The sequence below is a fragment of the Haliaeetus albicilla genome, chromosome 7, assembly GCF_947461875.1.
Source record: "Haliaeetus albicilla chromosome 7, bHalAlb1.1, whole genome shotgun sequence".
In the NCBI taxonomy this organism is placed as follows: domain Eukaryota; kingdom Metazoa; phylum Chordata; class Aves; order Accipitriformes; family Accipitridae; genus Haliaeetus; species Haliaeetus albicilla.
The window spans coordinates 41,986,998-42,004,232 of NC_091489.1; the positions used below are offsets into that span (position 1 = coordinate 41,986,998).

The 17,235-nt window shown below is 39.0% G+C and overlaps 1 protein-coding gene across 5 annotated transcripts in view; it reads left to right on the forward strand.

Moving 5' to 3' along the window:
* The window catches only part of ARHGEF12 (Rho guanine nucleotide exchange factor 12), an 81,308-nt gene that overhangs the window by 50,383 nt on the left and 13,690 nt on the right, over positions 1–17,235 (forward strand). For 3 of the 5 annotated variants that reach the window (XM_069788066.1, XM_069788070.1, XM_069788068.1), the window contains 20 exons: positions 551–661; positions 1,079–1,177; positions 1,480–1,522; positions 1,930–2,035; positions 2,865–3,002; positions 3,507–3,539; positions 4,286–4,403; positions 5,498–5,603; positions 5,833–6,045; positions 6,462–6,591; positions 6,899–6,934; positions 7,564–7,718; positions 8,381–8,527; positions 9,338–9,423; positions 10,919–11,044; positions 11,855–11,969; positions 14,583–14,683; positions 14,938–15,015; positions 16,569–16,644; positions 17,055–17,222. In XM_069788066.1, the coding sequence (XP_069644167.1) occupies positions 551–661; positions 1,079–1,177; positions 1,480–1,522; positions 1,930–2,035; positions 2,865–3,002; positions 3,507–3,539; positions 4,286–4,403; positions 5,498–5,603; positions 5,833–6,045; positions 6,462–6,591; positions 6,899–6,934; positions 7,564–7,718; positions 8,381–8,527; positions 9,338–9,423; positions 10,919–11,044; positions 11,855–11,969; positions 14,583–14,683; positions 14,938–15,015; positions 16,569–16,644; positions 17,055–17,222 (2,185 nt within the window). The remainder of the gene's footprint in view (positions 1–550; positions 662–1,078; positions 1,178–1,479; positions 1,523–1,929; positions 2,036–2,864; positions 3,003–3,506; positions 3,540–4,285; positions 4,404–5,497; positions 5,604–5,832; positions 6,046–6,461; positions 6,592–6,898; positions 6,935–7,563; positions 7,719–8,380; positions 8,528–9,337; positions 9,424–10,918; positions 11,045–11,854; positions 11,970–14,582; positions 14,684–14,937; positions 15,016–16,568; positions 16,645–17,054; positions 17,223–17,235) is intronic. The other 2 variants (XM_069788067.1, XM_069788071.1) reach the window with 1 other exon arrangement.

Genomic DNA, 17,235 nt, shown 5'->3' on the forward strand with positions numbered 1-17,235 from the left:
TCTAAACTACAAGTTCTCCATGACTTGTTTTTATTGAGCAGTTCTTTGTGGTGAATTAAGAATTAGAGAATGTGGTTCCTGTTATGGCTGATCTGGCCAAGTAAAGACATTTGGAGAGTTTATGACAATATGCCATCTTTGATTCTTTCTGTTACTCTTTCTTTCTCCTCATAACTTCAAGCTTTCTAGAAATTAATTTGCCTTGTTTCATTTTCTTTTGCTTATTTAGTTTCTACGAAGTTCTGTATTACTGTCACAGCAGTATAGTTGCCATGGTTTTTGACATATTTATTCTGAGTTATTTTAGCTGTCCTTTGCTCTGAATTATATTTCATTATATAGTACTCAGTGTTCAGGAGAGTATTTAAAAGAAGTGCTCCTATTGTAAGCTCTTCCTGGGATGTTAGAATGGCATTGCAAAGGTTCTGGAATTGATCAGGTTTTATTTTAATTAAACAAACAAGGAATTAAGGTGTTGGAACAAAGCTTCCTGGTTTTTCTCACAGTAGCTGTCTTGAATTATTCAAATAGTTTCCATGTATCTCTACAGATTAACGGACAATGCAGCTGTTTCCAAAACATTGAGCTCCTGAAATCTCGCCCAGCTCACCTGGCTGTTCTTCTGCATCATGTGGTGTCCCAGTTTGATCCTGCAGCATTGGTAAGAAGTTCTGAAATTGTATCCCTGGCCCATATTGGTAGTCTTAACCAGAGTGTATCAGGATCTCCTTGTTCTTGTGTAGCACTGTCAGTGACATGGCTGGATCGGCAAGGAGAGAAATGCAGATCCTGTGTAGGCACAAGAGTATTTCAGATAAATGAAGAGAAGCACGAAGAGAACTGTTTCTCCCGTACTTATTTGTAAACAGCTAAATGTATTTAGCTCTTGAAAGCACTTCATTCCACCCTAAGGTGGTGAGATTATTTGTCTATGGGGAAGGTCTCCCCCCCTCTCCCCCCAGAGTTTCAATCCAGCAATGCTGAATTCCGTGAAATATTTTAAAGGAAACTTGGACTTAGGGATGTTAGAAGAGTTCTCATGGTATCACTTCATTTCTTCCTCCCCTATTTCCCACAGTTGTGCTACCTTTACACAGACTTGTACAAGCAGACCAACTCCAAAGAGACTCGGCGTGTCTTCCTTGAGTTTTACCAGTTCTTCTTGGACCGAGCTGCAGTAGGTTCCAGTCATTTCTCTCATTTTCAAGCATACCTAGCAAGTTGACTTTTACTTTTCTCCACTCTCCTGAACTGGAAAAACCTAAGGAGTTATTTAAGTCCTTCAAAATAAACCGTTTTTTTGTTTAAGTGTTACCAGTGAATATGGCAAAATGAATGGTGGATAGCCTCAGGTGCCTGGTAACAGAGTAAATCATGGTGAATGTGTTGTCTAATAGGAGAAATAATTTTGTGATATGTAAGCATTATTGGGGTGGTGTTTGTTGTGTATGTTCTCCCAGCCTTTCTTTTCTTTTGCAGAATCTAAAAGTTCAAGTTCCAGATGAAATCTCCCTAGAACTAGGTAGGGTCCTCTTGCCTCGGGTATCTATTTCTGCAGTTTCTACTGTCTGAGGCAGTCCAAGCAAGTTTCTGAAATGCACTTGGGGTTACTTCAAACATACATGTTATGTGTTACAGGGAGAGACAAATAAATACTTCTTATGTTTCTTGGGGAGGGCATAATGTGTGCTCTGATACATGCATAAGTGGTGGGAAGCATTGGCCACATTGGCATGTACATTTTTTAGTATGATAGTGGATGTGACCAAAGCTGCTTACACTTAATGCACTGAAGTTGGTATTATCAGCAAGTGAAAGGCAAAAGGGTACTCTAGGGTGGGTTAAAGTATACACGAGTGACTTTATTCTAAGGTGGGGAGGACTGTTCTCAAAAGCATAATCTATTAACTTTTCTCTTCTGACTTACAGACAGACGAAGGCCAGAACTCCTTCCTGAAGAGCTTCATCGCCAGTTTATACAAACTATGCAAGATAAAGTCTGTCCAGAAGTTCAAAGGAATCTGGAGGATTTCAGGTAACAACAGTTGTCTGTGTAGTTTTTGTTTAATTCATACCTGCCCTCGGTCAACATGTCCAATACAGGGGAAGTCCAAACTTGAGGGACATAGTAATTCATCTGGGACTGAATAGGAAGATACCACTGGAGAGGGCCTCCAGGGTCACCCTGTGATCAATCCTTGAATGTTCTTTGACACTGTGTTGCAAATTAGCAGTTGCAAGATCAATTTTAGAACTTGGATTCTTCATTCCTTGAAGCTATTTGAGGCAATTTCAGAATATTTTTACTTAGGTGATGTTATATAAATCCTTCTTACTGATTGTGTTTATAATCAGCTTTTTTTTTTTTTTTTTGTGTGTCCTTTTTTCCTTCTCTCTCCCCTTTGGGCACAGAATAATCCACTGTAGAAAGCTGTCATGGGCATTTAGTAGAATTTGATAATTAATATTCCCTTTCATGTGGAGTCATAAGAGCTCTGTGCCAACATGAGACATTACACCAAGACAAGTGTTCAATAATGGACTTCTACCTAAAAATGTCTCAATTCAAGTATATGCTTCAAATACACAACCTGGGATGCTGCAAAAAGAGTAACTACTTTTTCTTGACCCTTGTAATGGCTGCCTGTCTTGATAAGTATCATAGAACTTTATCCCTCCAAAGGCTATCTTAGCTATGTTTTACGGTGCGTGCAAATGTTATGGAGAAATGTCATGGCTTCTCCATTTTCATACAGAAACCGATAATGAAACCTGTTTGACATTCTGAATGTCAAGAGGTTGCTTTTCCTTGTTACAGGTCAGTATTCAATTTCAAGTGATGCTTCCCTCTCCCCATTTTTTAGGCAGAAACGTAGTATGGGATTGACCCTGGCAGAAGGAGAGCTGACCAAGCTGGATGCAGAAAGGGTTCGTGACCGGAATGCAGTGGAGAAGGAAAGAGCATGTGCAGAGCAGATTATTGCTAAAATCGAGGAAGTCTTGTGAGTAACAGCAAGTATAACTGGGCAGGTAAAAAAGGTTCTACTCTGAACCTGACAACAGCAGAGCAAGGAATTAGGAACTAGAAGCAATCTGAAATCACTATGTTTACATTGCTTCTCCTGTTTGCTATCAATGTATGTTTGAATAATGATAGCCAAAAGTAAGCTAATAGTTAGGTAAAGTCCATGTATCTTTTCAAGGAGGCTACTGTTCAAATAGCAGAGTTAATGCGCTCGTTGTCAGCTTGTGCATTATTAGATCAGAGTCCTTTTTTTGGGTTGTAGAAACTTATAGGTTCAGAATCTATTTTTTTCTTTTAATGTGAGCTGAATCCAGTTTTCTCAGCTGAACCTTCATTTTTGTTTACTCCCCGCCCCCCCGCCCCCCCCGGACTTTCTAACACTCTAAAGGACACTTTGAACACAACTGCTGATGCTGTGGTGGATATGACTGGGTGTTAATTGGTTTTAGAGTTTCTTTTTAAAAGTCTTTCTTGTTTTTAGGATGACATCTCAGCCTTTGGAAGAAGACAAGAGGTAATGGAAGTTGTGTGGGCTTAGTCTGTGAAGTAAGAACCCCAGTGCTGGCTCTTGTGTTCTGCTGAGCAGAACAAGACAGCCCTCTGCTGGCTTTAGCCAGAAATTAAGTTTCTAAATGCCCTGGCATAATTTGAATTCAGAGCATCAACCTCTTGCTCTCAACCTCTTCTTATTCTGAAGTTCATTGCCTCTGTTTCAGGTCTGAAAAAGTTACTGTTGCTGAGAGTTCGTGTTTCTTTTGGTTTTGTTTTGTACATGTTTCCATCTGGTCTAACATTTATTTTCTTTATGTGCCTTGCCTTGTTCAGTTTGTATGTATTCAGCTGTCTGGGTAGCTTTTACTAGACTCTTTACAGCAACCATACCTTTCACTGTTACTTATTCTTACCATAACTCAAAACTATAATGTGACTTCAAATATGTATTTAGTTTATCAGTTTAGGACCTTCTATGTAATTCTCAAAATCCTGTTTTTACCTCCTAAGCTGGTACGCCTTTCATATAGTCTGTCTTTTGTTTACAAGAGGGCAAATTCTGGTACTGGCTGAGTCTGTCCCGTTGTCTGTGATAGTTCATTTCATATTAAAAAAATAGAGATGCCAAGTTCTTTTAATCTAAAAATGGTTACTTTCTCAATAGAACCTTTGCATTTGACCTTTTTCATTTTCTTGACAAAATATGTTTTCCCCAATACATTTCTCCTTATCCTCCATCTTCTTTTTTTTTTTGTATATACTTGGCAGTTCCACAATGCAGTATGTGATTCTTACTTACATGAAACACCTGGGAGTCAAAGTTAAAGAACCTCGGAACCTGGAGCAGAAGCGTGGCCGTATTGGTTTCTTGCCAAAGATCAAGGTAGTAGTGCTGTGACCAGAGTGCATTTGTTTAAAGCTGCCCAGCACGGGTGCATCATTAGAATTCAGATTCTACTTTTGCATGACACATTCAAAGTTGGTATGATTTTACAGTCTTTATTGCAGCATCAAGAGGATCTGGGATTACTGAGCTGCACAGAAAACCTAACAGTTGAAATTGGGTTCTACATATGTTTTCAGACACGTGAATTAGAAATGAGTTGCCTTCTTTCTTCCTTTATTTGTGTGCCTGAATTCTAACTACTTGTTTTTCACAGTTCTAGCCTTATTAAAACTCTGGGTGAGAAATGTTTCATACAATACAACCTTGAATCACTTGAGGATCTCATTAAGGCTAATCAGGCTGTTGGCCTGCATACTTTAGTTTTCTTCTTGCAAACCTTGCCCAAAAACTCATGCTTCATGATGCAGGAAAGGTACTCTTCCTGCCTCCCACACTATCCCAGTTATATAATGAATTTTTCCACCAAAACTCCATCTCTGTGGGTGTGTTCAGTCGTCTCCCACATATGGGGGTGTATCTGGTCACAGTAGCTACTTATTTTCATCAGCGTTCCATCTTCCTTTGAAATGTCAAGACTGTTACGAGCAGTTCTGTACTGACAGTGTGAAAAGGTTAGATCAAGTGTTCGCAACCTTTCTGAAGTGGTAAGATAAGTTGTATTTCTCTCTCCCAGATTAGAGTCTGTATGCTTGTGGAGGTTTGGAGTCACAAGATGATGTGCCTTAGCGAAACAAGGTGCTACTGGTCACTGTAAATTGGTCTCTTACCCTAGGGAGGAGAGTGGTTTCTAGCTCCTGCTAAGTAAAAACCAGGGTGTGTGAGTTTTTGCTTATACCAGATGTGTGTCTCCCTGCTGCTAACCCTGTTATGCACACCTCATAGTCTGTCTGTAGGCTGTCTTTGCCTCTGATGCTGCAGGATGTTGACCTCTCAGTAACTTGTTAGAAATAAAATTCTCTTGTACCAAACTCCTGCAGTTTTAAAGAATTAGTCGATATCTCAGTAAATAACTGAATTTGAAGAAACGAGTGATCTGTTTGCTTTGCTTTTTTTTTTTTTTATGTTAACGGCAGCAAAGTATCAAGAAAGAGAAAGAAGGAGAGGAAAAAGGAAAGAGAAGAGGCTTTCCTAATATTCTGGGCCCACCAAGGAGACCGAGTCGACATGATAGCAGTGCAAGTATGTCAGACAAGGAAATATATGTTCCCTAACTATTAGTCTGAAAGCCAGATAAAGTCTTTGCTGTCTTTTAAAAATCCATACTAAGAGTACTCAGTAAACTTCTTGATTTTTAAAACATGTTTTTGAAGACACACAAACCTAATTTTGTCCTGAAATGCTTCCTCTCTTCATCGCTGAAAACAGGTAAAAGCTTTTTCAGCAATATAATTGCTCTATGTTTGTTTAGTTGGCAGAGCCATGGAAATGCAGAAGCCCCGCCACCCAAAGCACTTACCTACAGCATCTTCTGTTAGCCCAGAGCCACCAGATTCTAGCAAGATGCGCCAGAGTGGGTCCTCCAGTGATGGAACAGATGCGCCATACCCAGCTGCCAACCCGATGTCTCCTTTGGCAATGGGTCCCTTTTCCTCTCCAGAGGGAAGCAAGGACAGCGAAACAGGTAGGATGATACTAGTAAAGAGGAACGATTAAAGATTGTGTTGTGAATGGGATGTGCAAAGCACAGTTCTGATGCAACAAACTTGACAAATTAGGAAATGTTTTTATGTCATTAGACATGATCTTCCTCGCCTTAGTCATCTTTTCTGACTTAGTCTCTGGTTCAAATTAGGAAATCTTGTCACAGCCAGAAATTGTTGTTACGTGGGTTCTATCACTGTGGCATTGGATCATCTAACAGGGAAAAAAAACCAGTCTCAAGTGCCTGCTTTTGTAAGCACAAGTCAGTGTCATCTGGAAACATTTGTCACTTGAGATTTTTCTTACCGACCTAGGAATTCAGTTCCTCCAACTCTAAGCTGAAATGAGGCTGTGAAGTTCTCTTATGTACTCTAATTTGGTACGGTCTCTGTCTAGGTTTGAAGCAGACTGGAGAAGCTCCACCTGCTAATGACTGTATGGATGGCACACCCCGCACACCTAATAATACCTTTGAATTCCCATCTCCTTTGGAAAACTTGCAGGAGGAGGAGGGAGAATCAGAGAGGTAACTATGGTGCCCTGGTTGCTTGAGCCTTGGAAGAGAGTTGATGTGACAATGGCTGTTGAAGCTTCATCCATAAAACTATTAGTGACATCATTTTGTTAAATATTATTGGTAGAAGTAGGAAATGCTGGTCTGTGTCTGCTGCTATGGTAGTACTAGAAAACTGTGTATCAGGAGGGTGAGGCTGACATATGGACAAAATGTTCTAGTTGGGAGGTTAGGCCTTTACTCTGAAGTTATGCTGAATGTCTGATTGGGGTGAAATTCTTGCATAAGCTTCCCTACTAATTTCTTTCGGTTTTTGCAGAATGGTTGACATGGGAACACCAAAGCCTTTTCGCAAGTGAGTATGCTTATAAATGTTTGAACTTCACTGAATTTGTTTAGATTTTAATAGGTTATGAAGTAGAATGCAGTAGCGTTCATTGTTCTGAGCCAGTACAATTGTCTGCATGATCTTTCCTTTTCTTAACGCATATAAGAAATGAGACACTGGCATCTGTATATAGGACAGGTGGAGTGAATCATATGCAGATAAGCCCTTTGATCTATGCGTGAAATATAGTGATTGTTGTATCTACTGATTTGAATTGATGGGTTAGGGAGTTGAGATTTCCACATTTTCTTTTTAAATCTGTGTATTGCTGTTAGCTCTGTGTCTGCAGATAGATGGAGGAAAGAAATTGTATTCTGCCCTTTCACCAGCTTGATATTTGACTTCACATTATTTTATCTATATCATTAAAAGGAGGGTTATGGAAATACTGTAACAACAGATACTTTCTCTTAGTTCTGTAAAGGGCAAAATTAGAAAATGTGCCTATAGGTTCAGATATCTAACAGCCTCCAGCTGTTATGGAGAGCATATTCATAATGCTTTACAACTGAGATACAAATACTTAGATTTTCTCTTCTTTCTCCCGTACATCTGTGCCTAAAAGGGGAAGTATCTGACATATTTTTTCACGTTAGGATGGACAGTGTTGGTTTCACAGATGTACAAAGTGAAGATGAGCTATATGATTTTGACATGGACATGGACCCTCCCAACTGGCAGCAACTTGTGAGCCGAGAAGTGTTGATGGGGCTGAAACCCTATGAAATCAAGCGCCAAGAAGTGATTAATGGTGAGATGGATATTTTTTCCTAGCTCACTAAGCGCAAAGTTGAAACCTGTCCTCTGGAGCTCTGAAGTTCTTAAAACTAGGTCTTTCTTCACTGATCTGCTCAAAGTAGTGGCCATGTATTACTTCTGATTTGCAGAGTTCGTGTGTGTGAAACTTGTTACTGAAAAATATCATGAGATGAAACTGATCCAGTCCTTGGAGAAGAAATAAACAATATTAAGTGGTTTGACACTGAAAGGCCAGTTTGCAATATCACGTTCTGTAAAAGAAAGCAAGAGGCACTGTCTAGACCATTGGAAAGCACATGATGCAAATGGAAAGCTACTACCAAACTTCATCTTCAAAGCTTCGTCTCAATTTCAGATCTTACAATCCTGCAGAACACTCTGTGTGCCTATATGAGCTGCTAAGAGCTCACTGTTTGTTTGGAATAAATTACAAGTCACAAATCAATTGGCTTCTCTGTTCACTCAAACATAGAAATGCAGCAGAGCATGGCTCCATTCTGGAGCAAGCTGGGATATGGGCCAGCAAGGGAGGTGTTGATGAGGGAGAATTCTGTAAGTTCATACTTCTGACTTCTGTTTGCTTCACATTCGGATCCACGTTGCCACGCCTTTTTAAGTAGATAGTTACAGTCCTGCTTTCCCCTCTCTCTTCAGAATTGTTTTACACCGAGAGAGCTCATGTCCGCACGCTGAAGGTTCTGCATAATGTCTTCTACCAGCGTGTCACCCGGGAAGGGATCCTGAACTCCAGTGACAAACGGAAAATCTTTTCGAATCTGGAGGATATCCTTGGGCTTCATGGTAAGAGCAGCTGAGGTGCCTTTCAGCTTTGTAGTCTCAGCTGAAATTCTGGATACAAATATCTGAAAAATTTAAGCAAGTGACCCTGAAACAAGAGGCAACCTCGTACAACACTTCAGGTGAAAAAGAATACATACCGCTGTTCTTCCATTTGCACGCAGTTTTTCCATTTCTGTTTTACAAAGATATTTTGATAAAGAATGCATGTCTCCAGTGTTTCAGATACTTGCTTTTTCTTATCTCTGTGCACAGACTCTCTTGTGCTGATTCATGCTTTGACACAAGGAGCAATGCTTTGATGACTGGTCTTTATGGGTCAACTTTCAAAGCATTACAACTGTTGTTGAAGAGAATATGAAAACAAATGTGGAAAGAATGGTGTCTTGCAGCTGGTTTTGAAAGGTGGCCCTTCCTACTTGTTTAGAGAAAGTACTGTTCAAGAATCAGAATTTCAGCTCTGCCGCTGAATAATCACTTGTATAATTTCATGCAGGCGGCTTGAAGTGTGTTCTACATTATTGCTGTGTTTTTCAAAGGGCAGTGATACTGAGCCTCAGAAAAGATAAGACCGGAAAGGTTCTTAAGGGTCATTTGAAGACAGGTGAGACGTAAGCACAAAGGAGTTATATAACATTTTCTTAGATATTCTGCTGAGTTTATTATGTTGCAGGACACTTTTTTTTTTAATTTAATTGAAATTATTGCAAATCTACTCTTTTCATAAAGTAGCTTTTATTTTAAAATAAATGCTGAAAATTAAGCAAACAATTTGAGCAGTACTAATGAAATTTAATATTTTTTTTTTTTAAGTTGCACTGAATGATCAGATGAAAGCTGTCCGAAAAAGGAACGAGAGTTTCGTTATTGGCCAAATTGGGGAAGACTTGCTTTCCTGGGTAAAATCCTTTTTTGCTTTCTTGTACTTGAAAATAATCTTTCATAGAATGACAAAGAGCCAGAGGTTAGTGACGGTAATTCCCAGCTAATAGGAATTACGACCTTCTAACTTGAAGGTCTTAGAGTTGTCATTTCTGTGGAGCCAACACAGAGCTAGAGAAGGAGGGTTGAAGGAAAGCAGGAAGAACTCATAGGATTTTAATTTGGATAAAGATAATGGTAATTTAAGGAAGAAAAAATAATTCTTATGATGTGTGGGTAGAGTAGAAAGGTAGTTTTGGAGACATAAAGGTGAGAGTAGGATTTTGAAAAATAAAATAGCACAATTTATTTCAGTAACACTGAAATATAAGTCTTGTGTTGCCTGTGGTGCAGTTAAAAGATAGTTAAAAATACTGGTTTCCAATCCTACAATTTACGTGGCTGAACCTTTTCAAATGTATAGCACTGTTGCAGGCTTCCTTTCTGAGTTCTAAATGACAGGAGCAGGAGTGATGTAGATTCTTTAAAAAAACCCTAAATTCTCTCTTAGGAATCTCCCAGTTTGTTGTTTGTTTTCAAGCCAACTTAATTTAGGATTGAAGATCGATCTGCTTATTCTTTTCAGCTTGTCATGCAGAAGTCTCTTGTGGTTTTGTTTTGTTTTTTTTTTATATCCCACTGTTCATCTAGTATTCCAGAAAAAAAAGACAAAAATGAAAATCAGATGTGGCTGGTAAAGAAACACCTCCAACCCTTTCAGTTCTCCTGTGTGTTATGAAAAAGAAAGAAAAATACCTGCTAGAGCAAGCTAGACCTTAAGCTAATAGTTATATGCCCTTGTGTAGTGTTCTGGCTAAGTGGCTAAAACAAAAAACTGCAGGATCTCATTCTCCAGAGTGACTGTTTTCAGGAGTTACTACGCTGCATCACAGACTGGCTAGCAGGAATGGGAAGAGTTGCAGTTGCGGTAACAGATTAACCATCTGTCATCTGCAGCACATTTATCAGCCCTGCTCATGGCTATCATTTCCCCTAGCTGTGTTTTTCTAATACTTTTGTTTAGGAAATACGATGTTATGTTATATTCTGGTGTTTAAGCATGGGTGCCCCTGAGAAACAAGATGACCTTTAGTCTTGGCTTTGCTGACCAACGGTCTGGTAAATAATCCCTTGTCGTTCATCTGAGTGCAGTTTTTTCTGCTGTCCTTATGGTTGACAGTGGAGACATGGCACTGTATTCTCCCTCTGAATCAGCAGTGCATTTATGGAAAGGATTGGATGTGCTAGGGCTGGAGACAGGATAACTGTAGAGTTTGAGATGTAAAAAGGTTCCTCGGTAGACTGGGAAGACAAGGCCTTAAAAACAGGATGGAAATCACTTCTCATATTTTGCCAGTAATTTCTTTCTTCCCTGGCGAGACCAGTTCTGCTGCATGGCTATATATCTGTTGAAAATGGCGCATGCTGAACTTGAGTCTACCTAAATTTGGCTCTCTTGGCTTTCTGGCACAGTTTAGTGGACCAGCAGAGGAGAAGCTGAAACACGCAACTGCCACTTTCTGCAGTAACCAGCCCTTTGCTCTAGAGGTCATCAAGTCACGCCAGAAGAAGGACTCTCGATTCCAGACTTTTGTGCAGGTGAATTTTATGCACGGGTTTGAGCTGCCTGAGGATGTGGCTGGTGGCCAGCATAGCATAATGAATGGTTGTAGATAAAGTTATTATAATTAATGACATCATGTTGTAACATTGTCTTCAGATTGGGATCATTTCCAATACTGTATTTATCTATGCTAATCATTTCTGGAGGACGGAATCTTTAATTTTGGGGAACACAGAATGTCCTGATAGAATGCAGGAAAGCACATGCTGTCCCACACAGGAGATGGCATCTCACCTGAGGTGGCTGTTTCCCAAGAGTGAATACTTGCGTGGGGAAAACTGCGTATAGTAGTGCAATTTTGATGCATGCCATGGTCAGAAGACAGATGATGTACACCTATTCTGCCTGCCGGGAAAAGGGCTTGAATACATGTGGCATTTGGAGGAGAGAACATTATCTTCATTACCATAGGCTGGGAAGAACTCCAGTAATACAAGGGTTGAGGTTGTATTGAAAAATGTACTGCAGTTTTGCTATAGTGTGAAAGCCTAAACTGATGTCTTCCCTGTATGGCGGTGACTGAGATTGATTGGAGATCGTAGCAGGCCTCTGTGAAGTAATGAGGGAAGGAAGCCACTACTTTTGTGATGAGCCTTTCCTATATGTAATTGCAAATGGAGAGGGGATGTGTTGTCTGAATGATAGATCTTGGCATTTCTTGTCTTGTATTTAATTACTGGAAAGTGAAGTAATAGACGTTTATGTGATGAATAGATGTTACACGTTCAGGTAATTATAGTCTTAATAAAAATGACAAATGTAGTTATTGTGCTGTTTAAATTTAGGATGCTGAGAGTAATCCACTGTGTCGCCGGTTGCAGCTGAAGGATATCATTCCCACAGAGATGCAGAGGTTGACTAAGTACCCCCTTCTGCTGGATAACATTGCTAAGTACACAGGTAAACCTTTCCTCTAGGGTTTGTGTATGCATCTCAGCTGGTTTACTAGGCAAATGTGATTTCAAAGCATATGTTGAAGAACAGTTCAATTTTATGGGTCACTATCTGTTTTCATTGTGACCTTGCTGCTGCCTTCCATGTGGGAGGGCAGGTTAAAAAAAAAGATCAAAAAAAAAATTCAGTCTTTGTTTCTAAATTAACTTCATTTTCCTTCTTAGGGAGGGAAAAAAAATTCAACGTGAAATAAGAATGACAGTCATGACAGTCTGCATTGGGTTGTAGTGCATGTAGAGTGCAATATAATAATTTAAATGTAGTTTTAAAAGCTAAGGGAGAGGAATGCTGAAATTTTGAAGATAAACCAAACCACTCTGCTTATGAAAGTTACTGGCAAAACAATATGATTAGCTATTTGTTTTTGAAGAAGGAAACCAGGAATTCCTGACTGTCTCTTCTCCACCGTCCCAATTCCTAGCCTGTTTCTTAGTTTTACGCTATTACTGTTATTAACGGGTTTTAATTATTATGACAACCAAACAGAAGTGAAGAAAATATTATGTTTACATCCTTATATTTATGATTGTTTAAGAGTATGTGATAATGTCAACAGCTAGAATTACATTCAGAAGAAAAAGAAACAGAGGAAAAGGAGCGAGTATCATGTAACTTCCTTATTATATGCTCTTAACCAAATCTTTAGGAACTTACTGAAAGGCAAGTTGCATTTGTGCTATTGCTTTGAATAGTCATTAGCATGCCTGTTCTTTCTGTAATTTTCTAGATACATTTAACTCATTTCTACAGTCTTGAACAAGGAAATAACGAGAAAGAACTCAATCACTAAAGATGATACTCTGTTTGTTTCAGTAAATTGGTTTTCAATAATAAATATGGTCTGAGAAACATTTTTTTTCTTGAATTCAGGACATTAAGATAGCTAAATCAAACTTTTAAGAAAAAACACATTTATGTGAATTCCAGTTTCCTTGTAGACGCATTTGAGAGAGAAAAAGAATAAGATCTTCAATAACAGAAATCCCTAATCGTCCATTACTAACATAAAAATGTAAAGAATGAAGAGTCTAATAAAAACCTATCAATTTATTCCATTGCTTAAACAAGCTTGGATAGACATAGGGCATACTTCCGAGCAAGGAAGAAAAAAAGGAAAGTATTAGTATTATAGAACCTAAGCAAAAATCATGTAGTGTTAAGGCTTATGGCAAATCAACATGTTTCTTTAAGAAGAGAACAAAAAGCAGATAATGCAGAACAAATTGATTTTTTTTTTTTAAGGTCAAGGTTTTCTTGTTACCAACCAAGGGTGGTTTTGTTCTTTTTTTTTTTTTTTTTTTTTTAAATCAATCCTCAGTAGTATTTGTTCAAAATCCCCAATACCTGGGAAAAATGTGCACTCACAGTGCAGTCTGATCTACGCCCCTAAAGTCTGATATAAAGCAAGCTTCATATAAAAATCTTGGATCTTACCAATATAATGTCAACTAAAACTTTGAAGCAGATTGAACTTGGAAAGAAATACTTTCCTACACAATAGACACCAACAGAATCTTAATGTAGCCTTCCTTCCTCATCTGTTGAATCTCTAAAGCACTACAGAACATTTTCATGTTCTTGCAGAGGGTGGAGTTTAGCTAGGAAGTGATACACTGAAAGATATTTCCAGCATGACAGGCGAAAATGTGATTAATAATACCACAATATGCCTTTTCAGGTTTACTAGCAGATACCTGCTGCAGTGTAATTTCATTACTCATAAAAAATACACTGCATTTACAAGTTCACTCTAATCATAATTAGGAAAGTATGTGATACTCCATTATCCTTGATGTACTTGTTTATTTGCCTGTTAACTAAATTCTTTATGTGGCTTGTGGTAGTGAGAACTGATGGGGTTCACCTGTGTCTGTGTATGATCAAGTGGCATTGGCTGGAAAGATAACTCTTGTTTGCTCTTGCTGTAATGGAAGACTGTTCTTTATAATTAGGCTGCATGAATGTAGCCAGAGATAATTTTTTCCTAAGCTGTTAAAATAAATACAGGCTATCTGGATGGAAAAAGTTATTATGTAACACACTTTTTTGATATTTTGTGTTATGTTTCTTTGTCTGTTTCTCTGCCTTCCAAAAGAAATAAATAAAAAGAATCGGAAGAAATGCAGAAGCCGGTAGTCAGTTGCCGAATCCTGGGACTTCAGCTAGCTGGCTGTGTGTTGATCTTAAATATCTGCCCCAAGACTCTCTTTGTACTACTGTGGAGTCTTAGTAAACTTTTTAGATTTCTCACAGTACTTCTCAGATTGATGTTTGTGGAATGAATAGTTATTACAAGCCCCTCAAAAAAGGGAAAGTTACAAGGCTGTGCTGTGTATGGTGATCATCAGAGGCTGGTGTCTTGTGCAGGGCAGAATGAATTATCTCCTGTCACAAATTTATTTTTGTCATTTCACCTTTGAAATGCAGTGCTTTTGTTGATAGGCTATTCTGCGAATTTAAGTTCTCTTTCTCAAATTTGAGGTCAGCAAACTGCACTAGATTTCTGACTTTTTCAACCTTTATTGGAAAGCATTATTACATTTCCTTTTTCTCTTGCAGAACTGCCTGAAGAGAAAGAGAAAGTGAAGAAAGCAGCAGATCATTGTCGTCAGATCCTTAACCACGTGAACCAGGCTGTCAAAGAGTCTGAGAACAAGCAGGTAGGAGGTGAAGAGAATGAGCATCAAGGGCTGGGGAGAAGAGAGGTGATGGGCATCAAGCTGTTTAAGACACCTAGAGTCTCTGTACTAGTGACTTTATATTGTGGTTCAAGATGTTTTGTGGCACAAGTATTCCTGTGAGAGGAGGAATCCTGGGCATTTGGGAATGTGTGGAAGTATTCGTGACGGCCTACACTCTGACGCTAGTGAGGTTTCGCTAATCAAAGTGACCATCTTCATTGCATTTTCTGCAGCATTTGGAAGATTATCAGCGTCGTCTCGACCTGTCCTACTTGAAGCAGTCTGAGGATCCCATGATGGATGAGTTCAGGGTGAGTGACAACATTAAAGCAATCTCTATGTAAATTGTGATTGCAACCCTGTTGTTCAGTTTGTGGCTCTTTCTACTACAGTCTTCTGATGTACAGTCAAGTGGTGTCTGGAGATAAGTATTTCTGTACAAAAATTAAAACAATTAGTCTCAGAAATTTGAGTTTTGCTACCTTCCTGAAGATCTCTGTGGATGTAACAACTTGGTTCTGCACATAGTGTTGATGAATCTTGTAAGCTCTGTGAAACAAATCTTAATGGTCTGCAAGCTAATGCACTGTATCACATAAGAGATACCTGATGGATGATAAGTGCTATTATGGATATACATCTCACATGATCGCATGTCTTAGCTGTGCTGTTGGAACTGGGGAGGCCTCAGAGAGTCATGAGGTGTAGTAATGAAGTTGGCTTTAAAAGAAGAACTTGTAAACAGGCTGATTTGTATAGGAGATCCACAGGTATAGCCAAATAAAGTGTTAAGTCTAGTGCTAAATGTACTGTGTTTCATGGCCCCTGTAAATTCTTGCGTTTATGTTAGTGAAGCTGGTTATTTGCTGTCCCCTGCTGTTAAATGGAATGGGCAACACCACATCCTTGGAGCAGGACTAACTTTATGAAATTTTCATGTTTCAAGTGAATTATGAGCTCCGATAGGCACTTGCAATGTGAAACTACTTTTTTCTTTCTCACATGTTCCAAATAGGTAGCTTCTGCAAAAGGACTCTTTCCCCTTTGCTCCTGCATCTTTTCCTCATGATTTGGTGCTTTATCCCCAGTTCTTAATTTTAACACTGTCTATGCCTGTATGTTGTATAGATTCTCTGTTGTTTATCACTCCCCTATCTTCCCCAAAGTCAGTGTGTATCCAAAAAATTTTTAAATGAAGACCTTTTTCTGTAAAACTGTGTCATGTATCCTTCCACAAATAAACTTGCAAGCATTTAGTTAGGAAATGAAGAACTTACTGGCAGTTATGAAATCTTGCTGTCGTTGATTGTAGACTCTGAGACTTGGAAGGAATGACTTGTGAAAATTGTCACTTCTACTTGCCTGCAGATCTAAATGTCACAAGCACTGAAATGACTGAAGAATCCATTGACATTATAAAGTCCATCAGATCATTGGAATGATTTGTATGTCATTATATCATTTGTAGGCACACTTGCAAATCGAGTGCTGAAGCATTAACCAATTGTAATACTAGAACTGCAAACTTTGTATGACATATTGGGAAAACTCCTCCTAGAAAACAGATGACATCCTAGTGCCTTAGTAGCTTGACTTAGTAGGAAAATTCTCTACCCTGTGACCCCCGGCATCTGCAAAAGAGCAGTGAAAGAGGAAGAGTGATAACAAATACCTCTCACAAGATTTTAGTTTACAAGCATACCCTACTCCTGCTCCATGTTTCTTTTTCCAGACTGGGTTTAGCTGCTTATCTCCAAACTGGACAGCCTATCCTACCTTTCCCTCTGACATTCCCATGCTTTACCACTACTTGGTTCCGCAGAAATTTCATAGTGCTGCTTTTTTTTCTTTCCCCTGGTGACAGAACTTGGATCTAACGAAGAGAAAAATGCTTCACGAAGGACCTCTAACTTGGAAGGTTAATCGTGACAAAACTATCGGTGAGTCCTGTTCCATCAACTGACTTAGTTGGGTTTGTGTGTGTTTGCTGAGAAGGAGAGAGAGAGAAAGCATTTCTGCAGTTTCCAATTATGATTCTTACTGCCACCTATAATAATGCCTGTGTGTTTCTCAGAGCTGATTAAATTATTCTTGTCAATTCTGAAATGTGCTGGAGTATCATTAAGGCCATGCAGGGACACAGCAGTCAGTCATGAGATGATCCAATTCCATCTGTAGCTTTCTGCTGTAGTTTTGATGAGGAAGATTTGCAAGCTTTGCCTAGAATGGCATACCACTGATTACTGCCTCTGCATGAGTAATCAAAAATGCAGTCTTTTTCTTTCTGCAGGGGTGTGATACAAAACTATGAATCTTTAACTCATTCTGGGTTCTTTTGCACTCTGTGCAGATCTCTACACTCTGCTTCTGGAGGACATTCTGGTGCTGTTGCAGAAACAAGATGATAAACTGGTACTGAAGTGTCACAGTAAAATCTTGGCATCGACAGCTGACAGTAAACACACCTTCAGTCCTATCATCAAATTGAACACTGTTCTGGTTCGTCAGGTGGCAACAGGTTAGTGTAACCA